Consider the following 23,982-nt stretch of genomic DNA (forward strand, 5'->3'; position numbering starts at 1 on the left):
TTTTCTTCACTTACTTTGTGCAGAAAAACTAGATTGATACCATGAATTATGATTATGATTTTAGCTCACGTTTTCATATCAATTCTTACCTACACAATTTACTAACTATTCTTAAATTTTCTACCAATTAGCTAGGAGACAAATTTGGTGGGAAATGAGCGTAAGTTTATTTTTTAAGAATTGTTTTTGGAAATACTAATTCTTTTTTTATGGAGGTCGTCTCATCGTGAGACGACTTTAATTGGATCAGTTCAAATTATTTTAAAAAATAACCACTTCCTATACAAGTGGAAATTCAGGTTTTTTTTTTTTTTTTGTTTTTTTACTAATAGTAATAGGTTTTTGTATAGATCTATTTTTTGGTGAGACGATCTGATATAAAACGAATTATTTTTAGGGAAGGTTAAAAAAGAGGCCTCATATAAATTTACTATTACACTCGCCAGGTGTAAAAGACACTTTGGAAAATCCCCGCATTTCGAGGGCTCTTGACCTTACACTATCAATTTCCTTCTTGTGTGAGTAATCAATAGGATAGGAATTATAGGATAACATCTATCCATCTATAATCTATTAAGTATTACTAAAACAAAATAATACTGACATTATTATTTTAAGAAATTGTTTACGTGTTACTTTCCTAATAAAAATTTTCTCTTTAAAATTCAATAATAATGTCATTGTTACTAAGACTTATTTTTATTTCTTTTGACTTTACTACAATCTAATTATTATTTTTTACTTACTAGGTCATATTTTTTAATGTATTAGAGAATCATATATTTTGTTTTAATTTTTCAATTATTTATAAAATCTTTTCAATTTTATTTATTAAATGAGTATTATATATTGTATTGGATATTTTGAGATGATTAAAACATAATAAACTTTTTGTTTGTTGTGATTTATTTTTCATAATCTAAATTTTCACAATCACCTGGGTACACAATGCAAAATTTTATACAATGTATGTAATGTATATAACTGTTCAGAATAAAATGAAATATAACTATAATGTAAAATTTATTTTTTTACAACTTTAATTTGTAGTTTATACAAATATGTCAAAAAATTTTAAAAAACCGTACATCGCACAGGCACTATCTAGTTGTACACTAAATAGAAGTATGAGTTTGTGAAGAAAAAAAAATAACAATAAAATAATGCGAACTAAGTTCATACTCCCTCTAACTCATTAATGTTTTATTTGCTTTATGCACTATATCAAATGCACTTATTCAATCTTTAATATCTCTAATTGTGTATAATTAAAAATTATGGAAAGTCGATATAAACAAATGATATACCACATGGTAGCATGCAGTTTATGCCTTATCCAACTGCCGTAGCATTTTTCGTTAAACTTTTGTTAATTTCCGTTTAATTCACCGTTTAACGTTTATACCCTTATTAAGTGTTGGTCATTGTTGTCTTTATAATTTGCCCTAAACCAATTTTATGCTCTCAAATATTTAATTTACTGTTTTGGCGTTTGATTCCCTTTTTAATTCATTAACACTCTCAAATAATTAGGACAAATTATAAAGACAAAAACCAAGACTTAATAAAAGTATAAATGTCAAAATGGTAAATTAAACGGAAATTGACAAGAGTTTAATGAAAAATGCTATGGCAGTTAGATAAGACATAAACTGGATGTTACCATGTGGAAAAATTTTATAAAAGTGCTACCACTGACGTTTCATGAAAGTTCCATATTACCATGTGGAACTTTCCTTTAAATAATTCTTGCATTGAGTCGAATTAAACAAGATCCTACTTGACTATGTTTTAACTTATAGGTTAATAATTAAATACAAATTAAGAGTAAAAGATGAATAGTATCCAAAAAGCAAATAGGACATTACTAGTGAATTGCAGTGAATTTTTGACTTTTACTCCTTGAATTAGTATAATTAAATATAATAAAAGATTAAATTGTATGAATAAAATTATAAATTAGTTATACGATTAAAAAAATGGTAAGTCTATGTTTAAATGATAAAAATTCAGCAAAATAACTAACAATTAAATGTGTTGAGGAGATAAAATTTAATATACAACCCAAAATGTAGCAAAATCAAAGTCATATAAATCACTTACAAATTCTTAGTCTCGCGATAAAATCATCTTTATTGAACTGAACTATATACATTTATTAGGTTTAAATAATTGTTTTTATAAGTTTAAAGTGATCAATTAGATAAATAGACTAATTATATAATCTTGTCTCAAGCTAAAACGATTTCATATAAGACGAACTGAAATCATTCGGCTCGAGTTCGATATTTTAGTCTAAATCACTAGCTTAGGGTGATCCAAACCAAAAATATAAGCCACATAGGACACACACGTGGCAAATATCCAATCCCAGTCAGGGTAACTCTATAAAAATAACAAGTAGTCCAATGTCACTTATTTATCCTTCTTCACACATAGTATCACTCCCCCCCCCCCTTTCCTTTAACAGATGAACTAAAACCACCAAACTCCCATTTTTATCACCCATAAATAAAAAAATAATTAAAGAAAAAAATCCGCCATTTCCATTTCTCTCCTCCATGAAAATTCAGTCCAACCGCTTCACCTTTCTTCTAGATATAATAATGGCAGAAGAATCGTGTGAATTTCACTCTCAGATTTGATTACTGATTTTTTCCCCAAATTAATGATACTAAATTTAGAGTTTACTTAGCATAGTTTACAAGTTATTCCATGCTTTGACTCGCTAATCACAAAGAATCAACCATTTTAGGTACTAATTTAAGCTTAATCCTTCTTGGGTTCCGTGTTAATTCGTAATTATTGAGCTGAAAAATTGAAATTCGATAAAAATGGAGTTCCGAGGAATTGAGAAGAATAATAATTTGTAAGAGTTAGTGAAATTAGGGTTTGGGTATTTGGGGGTTTTTGATCATGCCGTTATCGATGAAGATTCAGCCGATTGATGGAGCCGGAGACGATGAAATTCTGGTGAATGAGCCGGTTAAGCCGATGGTAGTAAAATCACGGCTTAAACGGCTTTTCAGGATTTCCGTTTCTGAGCCGGTTCATCCTCCAGTACGTGCCTCAGCCGACGTGTTTGAGCCGAGCTCAGTTTGTTTAGCTAAAATGGTGCAGAATTTCATTGAAGAAAACAACGAGAAAGCTCCACAATCCTCTGCGGTAAGGTGTACGAGACATCGGTGTAACTGCTTTAATGGAAATGGAAGTGATGGTTCTGATGGTGACTCTGATACCACTGTTTCTTCTGCCGACGTCTGTGATTTTCTTAAGGTTTGTTAATCATCATAATTAAGTACTTAAACAATTAATTAATAGAAAAATTAACATTAATAATCTCCCTTATCGATCAAGAATTTTTGAATTAAATTTGGGAACAGAGTTTGATGGTATGTGCAAGTATGAATGAAAGGAACGTATTAGCAGATACATCAAAAATTATTGCAGAGAAGAAGACATGCAAAAGAAAAGATGAATTACGGAAGATTGTTGTTGAAGGTTTATTGGGTTTAGGTTATGATTCTGCAATTTGCAAATCAAAATGGGAAAAATCTCCTTCTTTTCCTGCTGGTAAATTTTTTAATTTTGATATTTCTTGTCAATTTCTAGCAGTTTCTTGATTGTTAATCCTATCTTAGAAGATAAATCTGGGATTTTTTAGCTGAAAGTAGAGTAATTTGCTAGTCTTACATACCAAATTTATTGTTTGAATGCAAATTTTTATGGAATTTAATTGCTAGATTTGTGGGGAATGCATATAATTCTATTTTTACTGCTATATTATTGGGTTTGGGGACTCTAAATTTCTTTCTACTTTAGAGCTCAGTGTTACTCCTATTAATTTGCATTCAATAAATGAAAAAAAAAATCCCTTATTTGATCTCATATTGAACAATTTGAGGTAGGTTGACTAATATATAGGGGTCACTTAGATTCACCATAAATATTTAGCCAAACTAGTGAAATAAAGTTAAGCAAAAGTGCAAATAGAGTAATGGAAATACTCGTGAAAGATGTAGAATAAGAGTAAACTAAAAAAGATAATAAAAAAGGATAATTATTTCCCTCATTTGGAGGGGGTAAATTTATACCCCAATATGAGGGAAATAATTGTTGTTTTATCCTTTTTATTAACTTCTAACCAATTCTCTAACAATCAAATTCCTTTATTTTCTATCTAATTAACTTTGTTTTACTACTTTGACTTTTATTTACTCCTTAAGTATTTATACTCAATCTAAGCGAGCCCATAAGCTTGATGGGGCTACTCCTCCTATAATTAATTGGTTTTAGGATGGAACCTCATTAGTTTTATGTGCAGCCAACTCTTCTCTGATGCGGGTCTTATTGTGTACAAGCCCGTTAACAAATCTATCTTAGCTTTTACTTGTTTCGATTGGCAATTTGTAGGGATTAGTGTTTAATATGCTGCCGTTCCTTTGAATTTACTACATAAATTGACATGACAAATTTTAGATGTTGTGTAGAAAATTCAAATTGACGGAGTACTAAGATTATAAGATTAGCGAAACAGGGAACACTATTAAGTTTTATTGTTGAAAATTTAATTAATTCTTTGAGTATTGTTGTGATTTTGGATGATTTAGATTCTGGGTTTCTGAATTTGTTGCAGAAAAAAGTGAATTTCATTGATTTGTGATGTAAAAAAATACTCTTTTTGTCTATTGTTCAAATCCTGCCTGAAATTTAGGGATGGAAGTTAAGATCTTTACTATTTGTATTAAAATTATTGGTGATTGATTGAGGTTTTGGGATTTTGTGGAACAGGGGAGTATGAGTATGTAGATGTGATATTGGGAGGAGATAGACTGATAATCGACATAGACTTCAGGTCCGAATTTGAGGTAGCAAGATCAACCAAGACATACAAATCAATCCTTCAAACACTTCCTAACATCTTTGTAGGAAAATCCGACCGCCTTTCCAAGATTATATGTATTCTATCTGAGGCAGCCAAACAAAGTCTTAAGAAGAAGGGTATGCACATTCCTCCTTGGAGGAAAGCTGACTATGTTCAAGCTAAATGGCTCTCTCCTCCAACCCGAATCACCTTCGCCTCAACCACAGCTACTCCTCCTCCAAGCCCCCTCTCCCCGGCTAGCCCTGTCATCAAGTCTGATGCGTCGAGCCTTGGTAAAGCTATAGGCCTTGAGAACAACCAAGCTCACGAGTCGAAGTTCAGCTCAAGCTCACCCTCACCCTCATCAGAGTCTATTTTTGACATGTCCGAGAGTTCAGGTGAGGAGGAGGTCAAGGAGAATGAGAATAAAACTAAGAAAGGCTCCCAAGTTGAGGATAAACTCATTACTAGCTTAACTTCAATCATGGAGGAGAAAGAGAAACCATAGAGGAAGAAATTTTGATCCTTTTTTTATCAACTTTTTTGGGCCCGTTTTTCTTTACTTTGAGGGAGTTAGTTTTGTCTTTTTGGTTAACTACTACTAAAAAAGATCAAAAGAAGTAAAAGTTTATAGAGGGTATTTTGTTCACTACTACTTCAATGACTATTACTAGTACTACATCACAATCTCCCTCTCCCTTTAGAGTTTAGCCCCTTCTAGTTTTTTGTTGTAAGGGTATATTACCTACTGAGATATGAATCATATCAATAATACGCAAGCACAAATATTGTTACATATTACTGTGAAACTTGTTCATATTCATTGTTCAAACGTAAAATTCATGTAAATTATCTTTTTTCATCTGTAAATTAGATCTCAGATGCATTACTATATCATGATTGTATTGTCACGGTCTTTCAGCTTACCAAGACCTTACCATTGCGGGTTTGATATCGCTATCTAAACTCAAGATTCATATCCTTCAATTATGCGAAGCTTGAAATATTTGATTTGCACTAATGAAAATTTTAAGCTAAGTTGGTTTTTACACGAAAAGTGTTGTTTTTGACTCTAGGCAAGGTGGACATTTGCTAGGGCTCAATGCTTCAAAGAGCCAGAATACCTTTGTCAAGCAATGTTATCACATAAGATGTAGAACACGCCTTGTAAAATTGTAATTAAAATTTTTCTATTATAGTCAATTTTTAGGTAGTGATTTTAATTTATTTAATAAATTAAATAATTCCTTTCTTGGTAAGTTGGGAAGTGGAGAATCTAAGGAGGAAACTGGAATGATCCCTGGTCTCGTGCTATATCGATTAATGTGGTGACTTCGTTTAAGGATGACAATTGGATTGAGAGGGTGTGTGACTTTCTTTTCCAATACTCATTTTTGTCTAAACTTTCATGCCAAACACTTACCCACCATGTCAAATAATAAGAATTTGTTTGTTTATCGGAGATTTGTAGCAAATTCAATGAAATAACCATATAGATGTATTAAAAATTATTTTTCTATTTATTGTAATGTGTATATACTTTCCATGATAATACGTACTCTTTTAGTATCTGTAAACATTCGATTGATAGTTATATCTAATGAGAAAAAAAATCATTTTTAATAACAAATTCATAGACAAAAAAGAGTATATGTCTCTTATCCATGTTATATTTGCATGTTCATCATCAATAAAAAGTATAAAAACAAAAAACATTAAAAAGAGAACCAAGAGTATTTCAAACCAAACTATCGAAATTTGCAAACCATATAAAATATTTTTAATATTAAAAAAATTATTTTAAAATAGAAAATACTAACTATGCAATGTTGATTGTCGATTATATAGATGGATTAAGATGAGTAGTAGGTAAATGTGGGACGAATAAGTTCCTAGCTACTTACTTCTATAATGCACTTTAATGTGTATGATTTGGTATGACATTACATTCACATACATGGCCATTATCCAACTAGACTATATTTATATATTCACTATAAATAAAATGTCTGTGAAGCAAAATCTCTAAAATCATACTCACCAGTCAAGTTGTCATTATATTAAACTTAAATTACTAATAATTTTTCTCTATTTTAATTCTACTATTATTTTATCTTTCTTTTGGATAAGACCCATGGTTTTGTTGTGAAGTACATTTGTTATCAAATTTTAAAAATGAATATGGAGTAATAAATTATTTTTTTAGTATAATTTAATCACCCCTAGAAAAAAATTAACTATACTTTCTTTTCTCATTTTTATCTGAGTAATATGAAGTATTTCGTTTGTACCTATACAGTTATTACAATTTAGAATTTGAAATGAGAGCTTTAAATAGTTATTGTAGCAAATTTAGAAGGACAAGCGAGATAATTTTTTGTGGAAATAGTTAAGTTTTGTGTTTTGAAGAGGTATTTACTTGTTACTACGCTTTACTTTCTAAAAGGAGAAAAAGAAAGATAAATCAAAGATGATATACAGGACAATTCTTCTCTCTTTAAGGATCCCTTGATCTCTTCTACATCTAGGGAATTGATGTTTTTTCTAATTGTGTTCACATGATTAATGATCCTTAATTCACAACATTCCAAGATAATATATTCCAAAATTACTAACTACGTATTATTTCATGCATCTGAATGAGCATCTGATATGTTAATATGTTGAAAATATAAAAGTTCAATGAAATCCCTACATCATTTTCATCTTGAATTTTCTAAACATAATAATTGAAAGTCAATTAGCTAATTACTTATATAAATTACATGTCTAACATCACAATACACCATTATTTCAACACAATCATAGTTGGTCTAAAGGACTAATTTCGTATGATAACATGCATTGAGACTTAAGAGATTATCTGCTATTCTAACGTGTTGAAAATCTTGCAAATTCAACAAATCACAAAATCATTATCGTCTCGTTTTTTGTCGATAAAAGTCTTTTAACTTAAAACTAAAACCCACTTATCTTGAGAAGTGCGTGTTGACCTAATGATAACTGAACATTTCGATTTTCCTTTTCATCCTTATGATAAGGATCTTATCTACCGAAATAATTGAAAAAAAAGACATGTTTACCCTATATTTTAATCTTATTTACTTTTGAAGTATTATGTTAAGGTGATGTTGAATTATGAATGCATGGACCATGCTTTAAGTTAGGCCATCCTTTTCCTTAATAGTGTTCTCTTGGTGATGGGTGATACCTGGTAAAATGTTATACTATCCATCTTTTGGGAGTAGTCCTACAAGTTAAAGGACTCTTTAGGCTGATAAAGGGAGTATATTTGATCATTCAGGAGGAACAAGCAGAAGGACCCACCTTTGTGTATGTGACCCATTGTGCACGCAAAGGGATCAATAAATGGTCGGTAGGTTCCATTTCCTTTTTTTTTTTTTTTTTTTTTTTGCTTTTTTACTTTTAACATTCGAAATTTTCTCATCTATAAACATTGTTGTCTTTGAATTTTGAACCATCACTATTTTTACTTCCTTGGCCTTAATCATCCCAACTCAATCGTACTCCTTATTACTTTTGATATTGATAATGATATTTTTTTCCAACTAAATCAAAAATAAATTTTGATAAAACAAGTTTTTTCTGTTCCTTAGAATTGTTTGTAGAAGGAATGTTCACGAAAATTAAGAAAAATAGAATCTTTTAGATGATTTTTTTGAATAATAAATCTAATGAAGAAAAAGTAAAGATTATAAGCCTTTAAAAATATTAAATAAAGTTAGTGGAAAAATATAGGGATCACACTTAGTAAAAAAAATTACTTCAATAATGTTAGTATATATATGTTAGGACCATAAGAAATATAAAAATATTAAAATAAAGGCAAAATTATAAGAAATTACCTAATTTATACCCATTTTTATAAAAAACTACCTTATGTAAAATTTTTTACAAAAAACTACATGTTTGACCGTTTAATTTAACCTTGACCGTCACGTGACAGTCACGTGATTCTTTAAACCCATCTTCTTCTTCATTTCGGTGTTTTTCGATTCTTTAATGGAATTTGGGAAACAGAAACAAACTCATTTTAATGTTGTTGTCTTCTTCCAAAATCTAACCTTTCACCTTCTCTCTTCCCTTAAATTTATGGATTCTCTGCTGGTCAATTCACTTCATTTTGTTTCACTGCAATTACTTATATTTATGGGTTCTCTATAATTTTCATGAAGTATATTCAATTTCAAACAAACAAAGAAAAGGGATTTGCATAGAGTGTCATTGAATGTTCATCAACTTGAGTTTACTATTGCTACTGGACTTGAAATCATCGATGGAACAAGCAGCAAGAAATGAATCGAAACACACTGAAATGAAGAAGAAGAAGATGGGTTTAAAGAATCACATGAATGTCACGTGACGGTCAAAGGTTAAATTAAACGGTCAAACGCTAAAAACCGTTATAAGGTAGTGTTTTGAAAAGAAATGTATTATATAAGGTAGTTTTTTGCAAAAAAATTTACATAAGGTAGTTTTTTACAAAAAGGGGTATATAGATTAGGTAGTTTCTTATAATTTTGCCTAAAATAAAGTTAGTAGAAAATATCTAAGAACCATAAGCAATTAAGCATTAGTAAAATACTTCTAAAATGAATGAACAAGGTTAATTATGTCCAAAATTTGTAAAATAATAAATAGATTCTTTAATGAAATAACAGATAAAATGATTTAAAATAGCAAATGAAAACTACTTTAAGGAACGAAAATGAATAAGTTTTGTTCAAATAGTCAAGATCTTATAATTCTACATTCTGTTATACTTCTACTTGACTATGTTCATTTTTAGTTTTATGCTATTGGTTTATGTGAAAGAATAATCCTCTTTGAAAATGTACACATAATAATTCATGTGCATCACTTTCAACACACTTTATTTAACCTTTAGCTTTGGTTTGGTCTTTTGTGTGAACCTATCATAGCGAGTTGTAGCACTTAAAGTTATGCTATATGTGTTTACTTCTTAACGGCAACATTCCCTTGTTTTCCTTCTTACTTTTTATCTTTGGTAAGAAAAAATTGGATTGGAAATTTATCTATTGAGCCAAAAGATCTCAACTTTAGTTAATTAGGTAAGAATCCATATTCTTTATATGTCATGCTTATAATAATTATAAGGATGTGTAAAATTTTCTACAGCTTTATTAACGAGTATGATCTATTTAAGATCTGACACGACATTGCATGTTAATTATTTTTACAGATTATGGACGTCCACATTTTTCATTCTGTGAGATTGACATTTGGTACTATGTGAGATTTGGCTTGCAACTGCAAGTACGACTCACTGACACGTCCCACCAAGCGTGCCATTCTATATTGATTTTGAGTAATTTTTTTAAAAATATAAAGAAATCTATATTGCAGCATGTGACACGAATAGCGCGATTTGAGAGTGACAAGCACATCACGATTCACGACACACGCTATTACTAATTACTATACATTCCGACCGTTTTTCCACTATACCTTATCGCATATGTTGGTTGTAGCTCATTCTACTAGTTTATGAGCTACTTCATTTTCTAGTCTTATTTATATATTTAGTTTTAGGACTTTGCCACTGTCTGCATCTTTCAGGAAAAAGAAAATCTTCAATCCCGATCCTGTCTTATGCGGGATATTGAGAGTGTCCTTTATCTTTACTTTGCCACTCTATCATAATTATAAAGTGACGCAAAATAGAAATTTCACCAAATTAAGCATCTCATCCCATTTGTGTTAAAAAGTGGAAAAAAAGAGAAATGTTAGATGAAAGACAATTAATTACATTTAGCACACTTATTAAGCTAATGTTTATAAACTTTAAATAAAAATATAGAGTATGTAATTTTTCGCTCATTAAATTTGCTTTATCACAAATTGGTGAACAAATTAAGAAAATAGTGGATAAAAGTGATATGTATGGGATCAGTGAAAAAGATATGTGGATGAGATGAAAAATTACATTAAATATGTGGATAAAAATAAAAAAATATAATATATTATTAGTTATCATTTTTCTTTACTCTTCAATCTAATCATATTTGTTATAATATTAAAATGTTTTTAGAGAAAATATAGCAATTTCGTTAAAATTGAAACCAACCTTAACAAATTGGTGAAAATGAAACAACACATGGGAAAAGGTATTGCTACATAATTACATAGTTATCCAATGTTATAGCATTTGAAGGACACTGTTTCATATATCGACAGCATAAACAACTCATTAATATGGTATCTAAAATTCAAATCACAAATTCACTTTGCTCCTTCTTTCAAGTGAAATTATAAGCGATAATTGTTAAATATAAGGGAAACTTATGTTACATCTATATATCTGGTCTAAAGAGTTATTGTGAAAAAGCTTAAAATGGCATGATATAGTATAATACTATAACATATTTTTAAAACCTTAACTATCAGCCTAAATTTTTAAATGAATTATTGAGGAAATGTATTTTAAGACCTTGTAGTTCCAATATCTTGGAAATTGAAGCTTATGGAAGAGCCTTGATGGGTATATTTATAATAGCAACTCCTCTTGTGAGAGACCGTCTCTTAAAGAGAAGACCTTAGAACAAGAAACTCACATTTTTTTTCTTAAATTTGCTTTAATTGAGCTATTTAGCCCATATATCTAATGCATCTCTCAAAAAAGACCGTCTTTTACAACAATTTGTATATTTATAATGAAACAATTAAACAATCATTGCAGTTTGGTTTAAAATTTGATATAAAAATATTACTCCACTACTCTGTACTAATAGTGATATTATTCATCACAACATATCATCATTAGAAAAAATTTTAAACAAACATTGAGCGATATTCATCAATAAATAATATCTTTATTCCATTGTAATATAAAATTTTTTATAAATGACGATATTTTCCCACAAAACATGTCACAGTCGAATATGAGTACTTCAAAACGGAGTAAGTATATAACACTAATTTTCTCACCAAATTTCGAAAGCTATTTGCTTGTCCTTTTGCTATTGCCGAGTAAATTGATAAAATTTGTGACGTTTTAGATTAAGACATGTACAGAAATTGTGACCCATATTTAGTTTATGGCTTGAAACTATTAATCAATTATCAACGGGTGTTGCTAATACGTACGTCATTTAAATGAAATATAAGTGTACAAAAATAAAAGTTCTAGAAAATATATCCGCATCATACAAAATTAATATACACGGTGATAGTGTAATTTGAATTTAAATAATATATTGTGGGTTGATTGATGTTGATTTTAAACACAAGTTTCAGAATTCACGTTTAGTCATTCATACTTAAAATTTGATAAACTAAAAATTTAATGGGATTTCTAGAATATATAACTGCTATTTGCAATAATTGTACGTTGGAAGTGTAACTGTGATTTTGATTTTACATAAAACTAATAAAAGATTCATGTGCATTAGGTTCAACAACATGGTCGTTTGTCAATTGAATTAAATAATTATCAAATTACGTGTCGTTGTGTGTTAACATTGACACTTAATTAGTGAAGTAGTTTTTCACAAATGAGAATTAAGGTTCGGGTTAATTTAAGTCATAGTTTGAATTATATTAATATCAAATCATACAACATGAAGTTTAACACAGTATAATAATAGTTAAGATTTTGGAAAAATTATCTAGAATAATTTAGCTTTTTATGATTTTCTTACAATAATTTCATCTATTGATTAATCATGAATAATCTCAACTTTAGGGGTATTTGGTTAGAGTAAACTTAGATAACCTGTTGACCTGCTATAGCAAGTTTTATTTTTTAAAAAAAAATAATTTAAAATAAAATGTCAAAAAAAATATTAAAAAATATTTAAAAAATTTCTGATATTTTTATAATTTAATTTTTTTTTTTGTAAATTTTCAAAATTTTTCATTAAATTTTTCATTAATTTTCAATTTACTTTTTTGGTGAATTACCTATTATAACAGGTTACTGGATTACCTAAGTTTAAACTAGACAAATACCCTCTAAAGTTGGAATTATTCATGATTAATCAACCTCTGAGATTATTGTAGAAAAATAATGAAAATATTAGATTATTTTTGGTAATTTTTTCTATAATTTTTTATAGCACACATACAGATTTAGTTATGTATTCAGTCACGTTATACTAATACACTGAATTCACTTGTTTTTTAACATATTAATTTCATTAAAAAATTAAATATTAGAGTGGTATTCATTAGTCAGGAGTCTCATGGTTATGACTATGAGGCTAGATGCTTTAAAATCAGTTTTATGTGAAAAAAGCAATGTGTGACCTAACCTTCTGACATCTATTTCTCAGATTGGGTAATTTATCAAAAAAAAAATCTTCACCCCTGTGAAGAAATTTATTAAATTGCTTGTTGCATGTTAGAAGGTGATTTCTGATGTATATTTATTTTTATGTTTATTTTCAATTCAAATTAATAATAATAATAATGTTAAAGTCTAATAATCCCAATAATATAAGTTCGATTATAACTTAAATGTCGTTTGTTTAATATAATTTTTTTAACCATTTTAACAATTGGTGGCTAAATTGTAAATTACTCTAAAAAAACATCATGAGAATTTCACATCATCAAGGGGTAGCGTAATTAAATTTCAATGAAGTGTGCTAGGAATTTTAAATTTCTAAAGTTCTATGTGGTAAGTATTTTCATCTAGCTCCTCTTAGCTTATTCTCTGATTAAAAAAATTATTTTAGATTTTTCTATCTTTTATATTGAATATTCTAAATGTAATCAGCAATTCGAAATAGATGGACTATGAATTGGAGTTGTATATTATGGACCGAATGCTCATTATGTATGTGTATTATAGCAACTCAATTGTCATATTATATTTTAAATATTCAGTATTAAAAGTTTTTAATCAAATTACCTAAGTTATAACACGACTAAAAAGGAACACATGAGTTATATTATACATTTTAATGACTTGTGAGTTTATGAATTTGAAGATATTTCATTCATTCTTCACAATCCCTTTTTGAAAATTAAAAACCTGCTAAACACGAGAATATCATCATCCTTTCTTGGCTCCTTGTGCATAACTCACTTGAACGTTCATGCACATTAATATTCTTTATTTTGAAGTCTAAACTTTCCATTGCATGCATTTTTGGACCACCTTTTATATTTCATCACCATATTTATTCTATGCTACATTTAAAAATTTAAATTTCTTTTTTTTTATAATTGGATAGGCTGAAGGACAAGTAGTTAGAATTAGGTGAAAATTAAACCTATACAATTCGACGATATTATGAATATTTGATCAAATTTTAACTATTACTACACTTTTGTCCTAATAAGTTTGTTATGAGAATTTTGGTAAATAGGGATCCTTCATGCATTGAGAATACTATAAACTCAATTTAAATTATTAATATATTCGTTCTTTCTATATCATGCGTGTTGAAAATAATTTTTGGATTTTTGAATGATACAAGGAGAAATAATACAAATTTATAATGTACAAATATAAAAATGTACAAAACTTGTGGGGTAAAGTCATTTAAAAAATGTGGCAAACTCGTTACAATTGATATGTTCTAACAATTTAGTGAGTACTATATAGTAATTATGAAATTGTGATTTATGAAATTGTAATTTATGAAATTGTTGTACAAGAAAAAAAGAATCAACAGGTGAGAAATTTGACTCAGTTGATCTATGATGATCAGATGATGTAATAAAGTTCGTGGATGGCCCAAGAACCTGATCCATACCCATTATAGTACTATGTTTGTGAATGGCCCATCAACACCGGTGGAATGGATCTAATTTCCTAGGCTTGATTACATTTCCAAGTGTCCAACTCTAATATATTAAAAATTTTCCTCGACTTCGGCCCTAAAATGAAATGAATTTTCATACCCATGTTAGAGTATTAACAACTCTACGTCGATGCTCGAGGTAAAATGAGGAGTCCGAGTTTAGGTTGTATCACTATTTGTTATTTACTTTATCATCTTGGTTGGTAAGATTTGATGTGCTAATTTGTTACATTGCAATGAATCAGATGGGCAATTTCCCTTTGTGTAATCTAGGGACTATTCATACTCTACTTGCGGTTTTACGAGAGGAAGAAGCACGGCTATAGATGGTTGTTACCTATGTACAATAGCGATAGAAGTAGTTCAAGTCGTTCGAGTACAAATTAACTATACCCTCATGTTGTATATACCATGAACCGTTGTTATGATTCTATTGATTTGTTGATTTGAGTCGAGTTGAGTTTTCGAGTTTCTTCTACATATAGCTCTCTCATTGATGGATTTTTCGGGTGCTTCATCGTCCCTATAAATTACCATAGTCTACAAAACAGGTTCAAGGATCGTAGTTACGATGATCTTTGCTTCGATATTCTTATGTTCAACTGTAATATGTATTCCCTATTTGTAACTAATAATCAAATGTACGATGAATAATATTACAAGTTGAGGTGGGACAATTGTCCAATTTCTACTTTGATTTTTTCGTAACTTTACTTGAAAGTAACCTTTTTATAAAAATAAATCAAATGAGCATCAACTGAGCTATTTAAGTACAAAACCCAAAATATAACTCAGCCGACGTCAAGACGCGAGACCCCATATGCCCACCCCTACTTATACTTATAAATAAATGGAATTAGACAATTGGGTCCATGTTCACGTAGTGTGCCAAGTGCTTCATCCAGCAATCGGATATCTAGTTGATAGCGACTTGTCGCCCTATTCGTTTAATACAAATTTCTAGTTGGTTTATGTAAGGGTAAAATTACAGGATTTATGTAACGGATTTACATGTTGAATAGTTTCAAATTTAAAATGTAATGTTATTTAAAGTAGTAATATTTTATTATGATCGAGTATATTTTCTATTTTTTTTTAACATGGACAATGGGCTGAAAATTATTTTTATTTTGGTATTAGGTTGAAATTATTTTGATTGAGGTATTTGAGGCTAACTTAAAAAAAAATCGTAGAATTTTAAAAAGATTGCTTACGGCAGCAAAAAAATTGCCATGTCACTATGTCAGAACTAGGAGACAAAATTGAGAGGTAATCCATAACATATTCATGTACCTATAACAGCAGTCAGATTAACATCATCGACGGGTTCAAAGAAATCTAGAATTTGGCACGGATCGACTTCATGTACCGTTCGATTAAAACACATCGAACGGCTTAACAACATAACGCGAAAACAAATCCCTCCTAAACCAAAATTTCAAAAGCTTTACTCCTTCCTATATAAACTCATTTTCCCCCGAATCTCAATCCAACCAAAATCAGAAACCCTAAAAATTCAACTCAAAATCAATTTCCGAAATCCAGATCTAGAAAATGTCGGGAAGAGGAAAGGGAGGAAAGGGATTGGGAAAGGGAGGAGCAAAGAGGCATAGAAAAGTGTTAAGGGATAACATTCAAGGAATCACAAAGCCTGCAATTCGTCGTTTGGCTCGTAGAGGAGGAGTTAAGAGAATCAGTGGTTTGATCTACGAAGAAACTCGTGGTGTTTTGAAGATTTTCTTGGAGAATGTGATTCGTGATGCTGTTACTTACACTGAACATGCTAGAAGAAAGACTGTTACTGCCATGGATGTTGTTTACGCACTTAAGAGGCAAGGTCGAACTCTTTATGGTTTCGGTGGTTAGATTTGTTTTTCAGTTTGTAAGCTTAGGGTCCGCTTGCTTTAGTTCTATTTGGTGTTTTCAAAAGGAGATTTTAATCTCTATATTGTAATTGTTGAATTATTGGTTAATATATATGATAGTTATAATTTGAGTTCCAACTGAGTTTAGATTCAGTAGTTCATACTTCTAGTTTGAGTATTTTGTTTCCTACATTTGGGATTTTTCAATGGGTTCTTGTTTATTGTATTGTTGGCTTGTTGGTGCTTTAGTTTTTACTGATAAATGCACCGATGGTATTTCTTACAATAACAAGCAATTTTCATCTATTAAAAATTGGTTGTTCATATTTTTTGTAAATTCAGCAATAGTGCTGATAATACACCCATAAATAAAAAAACTTCACTCTGTTTTTAAATTTTTCTGTTAGTTCCACTTATAATCATTGTGTATTGTTAGTTCATTAGTGAACTCAGGGTTGATTAAACAAATTTCCTAAATTCTCTCATTTTAAACTTTACTGTGAAGCAGTATAATAGAAGAAATCTAAAATCTTGGGTAGTTGCAAAATTTAGCTGTTGCAAATTTGGTACTCATTGTAAGCAGATTAGTAGTTGATTTAAACCTAATGAAATCTATGCAGTTCTGTAATGTTCCTGAACATGCTTAGCAAAGACTTAAAAAGTATAGTTAGGGGGATGTGTTCAAGTCCTGCGATCTGTACTCTGCAACATGTTGCAAACTGGATGCTTTTTTGAGAGAGGGTAGAAATATGCTAATAAATGAAGAGAGGGATTGAATTATAGTTTCAATTTAGAAAATAAATATAAAATAATGAGATTGACGAGGGAATATAGAATATATCTTGATCAAGTAGGTCGATTCAGTTAAGATGAACTTTTAATAAAAATTCATATAACATGTTTTTTTCAAGGCAGTTTTTGACATAAAAAAACTAGTATATAAAGAATGCATCATGAATTGATCCAATCAACACAATAATTGTTGTATAAAAGTATAAAACCCATTTCATTTCTAATATTAAGCAAATACATCAAAGAAATAAAATCCACTCTTTTTATGTGCTAACAATGATTTCTTCACAGAAGGTATTTTTTTTCCTCTACTGTATCATTCTATATATGTATCAACCCAATCTATAAAGACTATCTTTACCTTATGATCAAGTGAAAGAAGACATGGGGATTTCGTTGAGGTCAGGAACATAAGCATTAACACTACTGATGCACCCAGTTTTAATAGCAGCAGTAACCGTAGGGCTACAAATACTCTCAACAGTTGTTGAACCTCTAATGGTTGAAAATGAGAAATTCAGAGTCACAGCAGCCTTCATTGCAACCGGCCTTATCACAGAGGAGGAAGAGACAGAGGGAGGTGTAGGGCACCCTACAAGAGGAGGGGAGGGCAGCCTATTTGAAGAGGAGGAGGAAGAGACAGAGAGCGGTGTAGGGTACCCTATAAGATCTTCGAGACGGAACACCATTGGAGAAGAGGAAGCTATTTGAGAAGGCCAAAGAAAACTGCCCCGAGGTTTGCAGATTCTGAATCCACTTTGTTTCCTGTTTTCTTTGTGTATTGAAATTGTTTTGGGTTTTGTTGTTGCAGCTACTGATCCTTTTGCCAATAACTGATCTTGACCCTTCTTTTCTCCAGACACTGGCTGTTTTAGCCTCTCTATCTCCTCCTGTAAACACTGATTATCACATAATGTTCTGCCTTAGTTTGACAATGGAGTACATACTACTTTCCAGCTCCATAATTGAATCTATTAAACTAAACATGGATGATACTAAAATAGAATATTGTAGTTGAAGATTAGTATTAGAGATGGTCGAATAAGTGTGATTTATGTAGTTGATCATCTCACATATTAATTCATTTGTTTCATGTAGTTGATCCCATATCGTTGAAGTTAAGGGTTTGAATATGTTTATGTAATACAAATGAATACTGTTGGACCAAATTAACAGTATTAGCAACATTTTGGCCTAGAGTTTGTATATTGTGAAAGCTTACCCAAAAGTCTAAAATGATGAGTAAGGTCCAGAATACTCCCTCTGTCCTTCTGAATTAACACCATTTAACTTAAAAAAACTATGACATATTTGGATCAAATGGTGCTATCTTAGAGGGATACAAGGAGTATATTGTATACTCTATCATTTATAGAGTATACACACCAACACACTATGTTACAAGTTACACGCTCTTCATATCATCATCACATCACACAATGCAAAAATCTCAATATCAAAAAATTGGGGTTGACTATAAATATCATCATCATACCCATTATAACTCGCTTATAGAAGCTATTTTAGGATTTGGACAAGAAAGAAAGACGGCAGACCATGCACTTTCTCAAAGAAGATACAGAGGTTGTGGCCAAAAGACCCTCAACACGAGAAAGACTACCACAATATATAGACCTAATCCCAATATATAGCAAAACACAAAGTGATGATTCTAATTTCTACTCAAGTAATTGAATTATCAGCTTGTTACCTCAATTTCTGAATAGAGATTCAACAGTTGTCTATCAATTTGAGCTCTCCTCTTCATTACCTCTGCATGTAATGCCTTCATAAAACGGCATGTTTATCAGTAAATTTTGATTAATCACAATAACCCTTACTGATTAATCTCTTATTTACTGATCATTAGGAGTACCTTTTGTTCTAATGCTTCCTTGTTTTCTTTCAGTTTTTCAATCTCTCTGCATCAAAACAACACCATTTATTCCTCAATCCATATTTTCTTAATGCATTTAAAACAAAATAGTGTATCATATAGCATGAAATTATGATTTTTACCTCTTCATATCAGCAACTTCCTCCCTAACTTCCTTCATAAGCATATCACATACCGGGTCATGATTTGGGCAATCCCCAGGTTTCCATCCAGAGGGCGGAACCCAATACGGGTCATTAACACCCGCTTGCTTCCGGATCTCCATCAAATCAGCACTCTCCAACCAATACTCCATTGCACCTTCCGGGTTATGTCGACGTCGAAACCTCTCCTTCCCTCCAGGAGCCAACTTCCCTGCCATATGCTTAAGCAAATGGTCTAAAAGACCCGTATCACCAATCAGTTTCCGAGCCTCTGCCCTCAAATCGGGTCGTAAAATGGTATTCCCGGGTCCTGCTCCTTTTTCCTTCAAAATCTTCAGCATGTTCTGTTCTGCCAACTGATATCTGAATACCAATAAACTTCCATAAACTACAACCAGATTTAATATTCAAGTACAACTACAATAGCATAAGGTATACATTAAAGTACAGAAAAATTTTTACAGTATCTTATGGAGTAATATAATTTGATTATATTTGTACCTTTCAAGAGTCCATCTATGTTGAGAATCTTTAAACTTCTTTTCTGGAACTTCTTTAATTCTCTGCTTCTTTTTTTCTTGATATTTAACGCTATTAAATTGGCATTTTCTCTTCCTAAGAACTCGTGTTTTTTCTGGAATTTCCATTTTTGCATCTTCTTCTCCTTTCACCATACAAGGAAAAATGCTTGTATTTTTCTGATAAACTCTTTTTTTACCATAAGCTGCTGTTCTTCTTCGCGTTCCCCATTCCATCGTTAATCCACCATCTGAAAAATCATCGTCATCTTCATCATTATCAATATCCCCATGATCTTCATCTTCCTCATCATCAAAAACCCAGAAATCTTTATTTCCTCTTTGAGCAGTAAATTCCTCCGATGAAACTTTCTGGGTAAACAATTTTTTACCCAGATTTAAAGTCATTGCCAAATGCTTATCTAAATTTGGTTGCCTTATTAACCTTGTTTCCACCATTTTATTACCAAAAAAATCTGTTAAAGACTGATTGCTAGGGTAAACAACTTTTATTTCTTCATCAGTTTTGAGATTCACCTGAAAAATAAACACAATACTCATTTAATAAGTCAAAGAAAACAAAAAACACAGTTTATAATTTCTTGATATTTGATCATAAAGAAACAGAGTTATTCATAAGCTTATATTTTCATTACAAGAACAACTTTGATTGAGCTGAATGAAGCTGGAAATGTAGAAGATTTTGGTATATTTGAGTGGTTAACTCTGTAAATTGAACCCATTTCAATCACCATCTTTAACTAGAAATCAAATTCTTTTTATCAAGTGAATTAAGAACTTGATGAAGCAGCTTAAATGGAAGAAATTTCAAAGAAGAAAACGTAAAGAAAATTTTACCAGAAAAGAGAGAGAAAAAGAAGAGGGAAAAACTATGTTTTGTATAGTTAGAACCAAAAAGACAGCTTATATAACAAAAACCCAAATCAATTCTGTTACAGGAAAAATTAAACAATTCCAAAAAAAAAATCAAAAAAAAAAAATTCTTACAAATTGATACTCATTATCTTATTTATCTTACCTAAAATATGACATTTTTCTGCTAAAATTCCAGTGAAGAAAAAAATGGTGGAAACTAATGAAAGTGTCGCAATGCACGATTGTAGGTTTGCTGAAAAAAAATCATTACAATGTAGAGAGAGAAAGAAGAGAGAGAAAAAAGGAGAGTTTCAGAATACTGGGGGGAAGTTTTTGGACAAAGCTAAGGAAAAAGAGAGTGTAAGTGAGAGTGAGAAAAATGGAAGAAAGAAGAAGAAGAAGGCGCGTGGGGATACGCACGTGGGGTTTAAGAAGGGTTTTAACAGAATGGCACGTGTGTTGTAAGATATTGTAACTGAGCGCGTGAAGTGTAACAGAATTGTAGAGAGAGATAATAACAGAATTGTGGAGGGAGGGATTAGGGAATAACAGAATCATTTTGCTGAAAAACGAATCTGATTTTTTTATTATTTTTTTTGATTGAAAAATTTATAATCAATCACCATAATTTGTAAATCATCGTAAAAAAATAAAAAAAATAATAATAAAATAAATAAAATTCAAAAAGTTAAATTAAAATATCAAAACTCTCACCTTATCACATTCTACTAACCGTTATTTATTAACACTTTCTCTTTTTGATTTTGGTTAATGATGTTAAATAAAAGTATAAATAAGTTATTTTACGAAATTGTTTTCTATGATTATAATTATTTAATACTTTACTCTCTCTGTTCTAAATAAAATGCAATAATGAGATTTTGCTTAAAGATCGAGAAATAATAGGATAAATAAAAAATAATATAAACTAATAAGTAAAAAAATTGTAGTAAAGTAAAAGAGACATACACAAAAAAGTGATTGGTAATTAGTATTAAAGGGCGGAAATGATAATAAAAAGTTAGTATAATTTTGGTTGGAATATCACTTCACAAGTTTTTTTTTATCATGCTTTATTCTTATTCAACAATTTTATTTTCTTTACAAAATTTATTCTAACGTATTATCATTAGAAAACTTGATTTTTAAATGGTAATAAAAATTTGTGAACAAAAAAATTTGTTGTGAGCAAACTTTTATTACTATGAGAATGACATGATATATATCATGAAAATTTACACTAAAAATTATTCTCATTTCCATCATTTATTATTATTACCGATTACCAAATAAAATCAATTGTACAAGTTGTACTATTTAATCCATATATGTTAAATGTCTCAAGGTGAGATCATCTCACATAAGAATTTTAGTATTATAAATAAAAATGTAAATATAAGGTGTTTTTGAAAATAAAACTTATATGGTGATTTTTCGAAACAATTATTATAACCAAAAAAAATATTACAAAAAGAACTTTGTAACTTGATTAAAAATATCCTCTAAAAAAACTTGATTAAAAATATTACAAAGTCGGTGTACATACTAACTTTGTTGAAAAAAATATAGTGTGCAATGTGCCAATGTGCTAATGTGCAAATGGAGCTTAACATTGTTGCATCCATCTAAAATTGTACTTTATTATTAGCGCCCTTAATCTAAATGTACGTTTAATTTTATCTCTAAAAAATTATAATGAATTAATATTTTTAGATATTTTTCCTCACTAATTGATTACTGCATGTTTTATGTTTTTGAAAAATATTCTATAAAAAATACGGGGTATATAAATTAAGGAATCCTAAATGCAAAGGAAAATGAAAGCAATTATTTTTGTAATTAAATCTTGGTTCGCAAGGGTGAAAGCAATAATACTCTCATCTCAACCAATAGAGTAACCTATAATTATAAAATATATGGAATTATATCTCTCTCGAAATAAATAAATTGACAATTTTATTGGTGTAAGTTGATCATTTATCCAAGTTGTCTTAGATATCTGTCACTATTTGTTTAATGGTATTAAATAGTGGTATTTAAAATGTATTTATGTTAATTTTGATAAAAGGTGCTCTCATCCTCTATTGTGAATGATAAGATTCAAATCCAACAATTCATCTTGAAAGCCCAAGATCAATGGTAAAACCCTTGATTGATGGGCAAATCAATGCCTTAAATTTAAGAATAACCTTTTCTTACTATTTTTTTATAGATAAATTGGGCTACCTTCATTTGATGATCCTTTTTCTATTTTGAAGACCAATTTGTACCCCCATAGTCCATTTGTTTTGAATACTTTCACATTGAATCAAATTTTATTTGGATCAAGAGACTGCATCTCTTGCTTTATGGCTCTATGCCACTTGCTTGTATCCATCGAAGGCATAACTTCCTTATATGAATCATGATCATCAACATCATCTACCCCACTTGGAATCGTGAGAGCCTAAGTAACGCAACCACACTCTTCAATGTGTTTCTTTGTAAGCATCCCTTGCCTCCTTGACTCATTTGTATACTTGAAGAAGTTAATTCTAACGGTTCATATACATCATCCTTAACCCTAAGAACTTCCAAAGCTCTTGGAGGCTCCACCTCCTCATTAGAATTTCGTGTCAAAACTATAATTTTATAGATATAATTTTTAAAATAAGAGCAAAGATAGATACTCAATGTCCTTAATACTCAACCGATCAACCCATAACCAATGTGAATGCATTTATAGCTCTTAGTTTATGTTTTCCTTCACTCACATTGATTTCAGCCAACACAATCAAATATTTTCTTCAAGAAAAGGATAAGCGTCATGATGAAGGAATTCAGTCATCTAGATTTTCTATAAATTTAATACCGACATGAACTCACTCTAGATCTATATTCATCTTTACCCATTCTAGACCTAGGTTCAACATATAGCCTCATTTTAAACTAATTTAACCTTAGAAACAAAAAAATAGAGTAAATAATTAGATTAAGACCTATTAAAGACCTAAACCAATCTCAACAAGTCGGTCTAAATTTGATTTTGAGTCTAGGTTTTATTCCAAAACTTTCAAGTCTTATAAATTTGAGACTAGATTTGGGCCAAATCCACAAAAATAAATAGCTTTGTGAAGCTGGCTTATGAGTCTTGACCATCTCAATAGATAGATAATATAAAAAGATAAAATAAATATACAAATAATTAAATAATACTCCATTCTATTATTTTAGTTATTTTACATAGTAGTTGG

At 30.0% G+C, this 23,982-nt stretch overlaps 3 protein-coding genes across 3 annotated transcripts; 2 read left to right on the forward strand and 1 right to left on the reverse strand.

Annotated features, from left to right (window-relative positions):
* The first annotated feature begins 2,421 nt into the window (after positions 1–2,421).
* LOC130800254 (uncharacterized) lies at positions 2,422–5,660 on the forward strand. Its single transcript, XM_057663709.1, has 3 exons — positions 2,422–3,276; positions 3,384–3,573; positions 4,792–5,660. Exons 1-3 carry the CDS (start codon positions 2,917–2,919, stop codon positions 5,370–5,372), a joined length of 1,131 nt encoding a protein of 376 aa, XP_057519692.1. The 5' UTR covers positions 2,422–2,916; the 3' UTR covers positions 5,373–5,660.
* Positions 5,661–16,130: 10,470 nt separating this feature from the next.
* LOC130800255 (histone H4) lies at positions 16,131–16,661 on the forward strand. Its single transcript, XM_057663710.1, has one exon. The coding sequence runs from the start codon at positions 16,213–16,215 to the stop codon at positions 16,522–16,524; it is 312 nt and encodes a 103-aa protein (XP_057519693.1). The 5' UTR covers positions 16,131–16,212; the 3' UTR covers positions 16,525–16,661.
* A 1,022-nt stretch (positions 16,662–17,683) lies between these two features.
* On the reverse strand, positions 17,684–20,628 carry LOC130800257 (protein DYAD-like). The gene is made up of 6 exons (XM_057663711.1): positions 20,530–20,628; positions 19,857–20,410; positions 19,335–19,718; positions 19,192–19,237; positions 19,027–19,101; positions 17,684–18,214 (listed from the first exon to the last, which is right to left on the reverse strand). The coding sequence occupies exons 1-6, from the start codon at positions 20,626–20,628 to the stop codon at positions 17,684–17,686; spliced, it is 1,689 nt and encodes a 562-aa protein (XP_057519694.1).
* Positions 20,629–23,982: the final 3,354 nt, after the last annotated feature.

The sequence above is a fragment of the Amaranthus tricolor genome, chromosome 14, assembly GCF_026212465.1.
Source record: "Amaranthus tricolor cultivar Red isolate AtriRed21 chromosome 14, ASM2621246v1, whole genome shotgun sequence".
NCBI classification, from domain to species: Eukaryota; Viridiplantae; Streptophyta; class Magnoliopsida; order Caryophyllales; family Amaranthaceae; genus Amaranthus; species Amaranthus tricolor.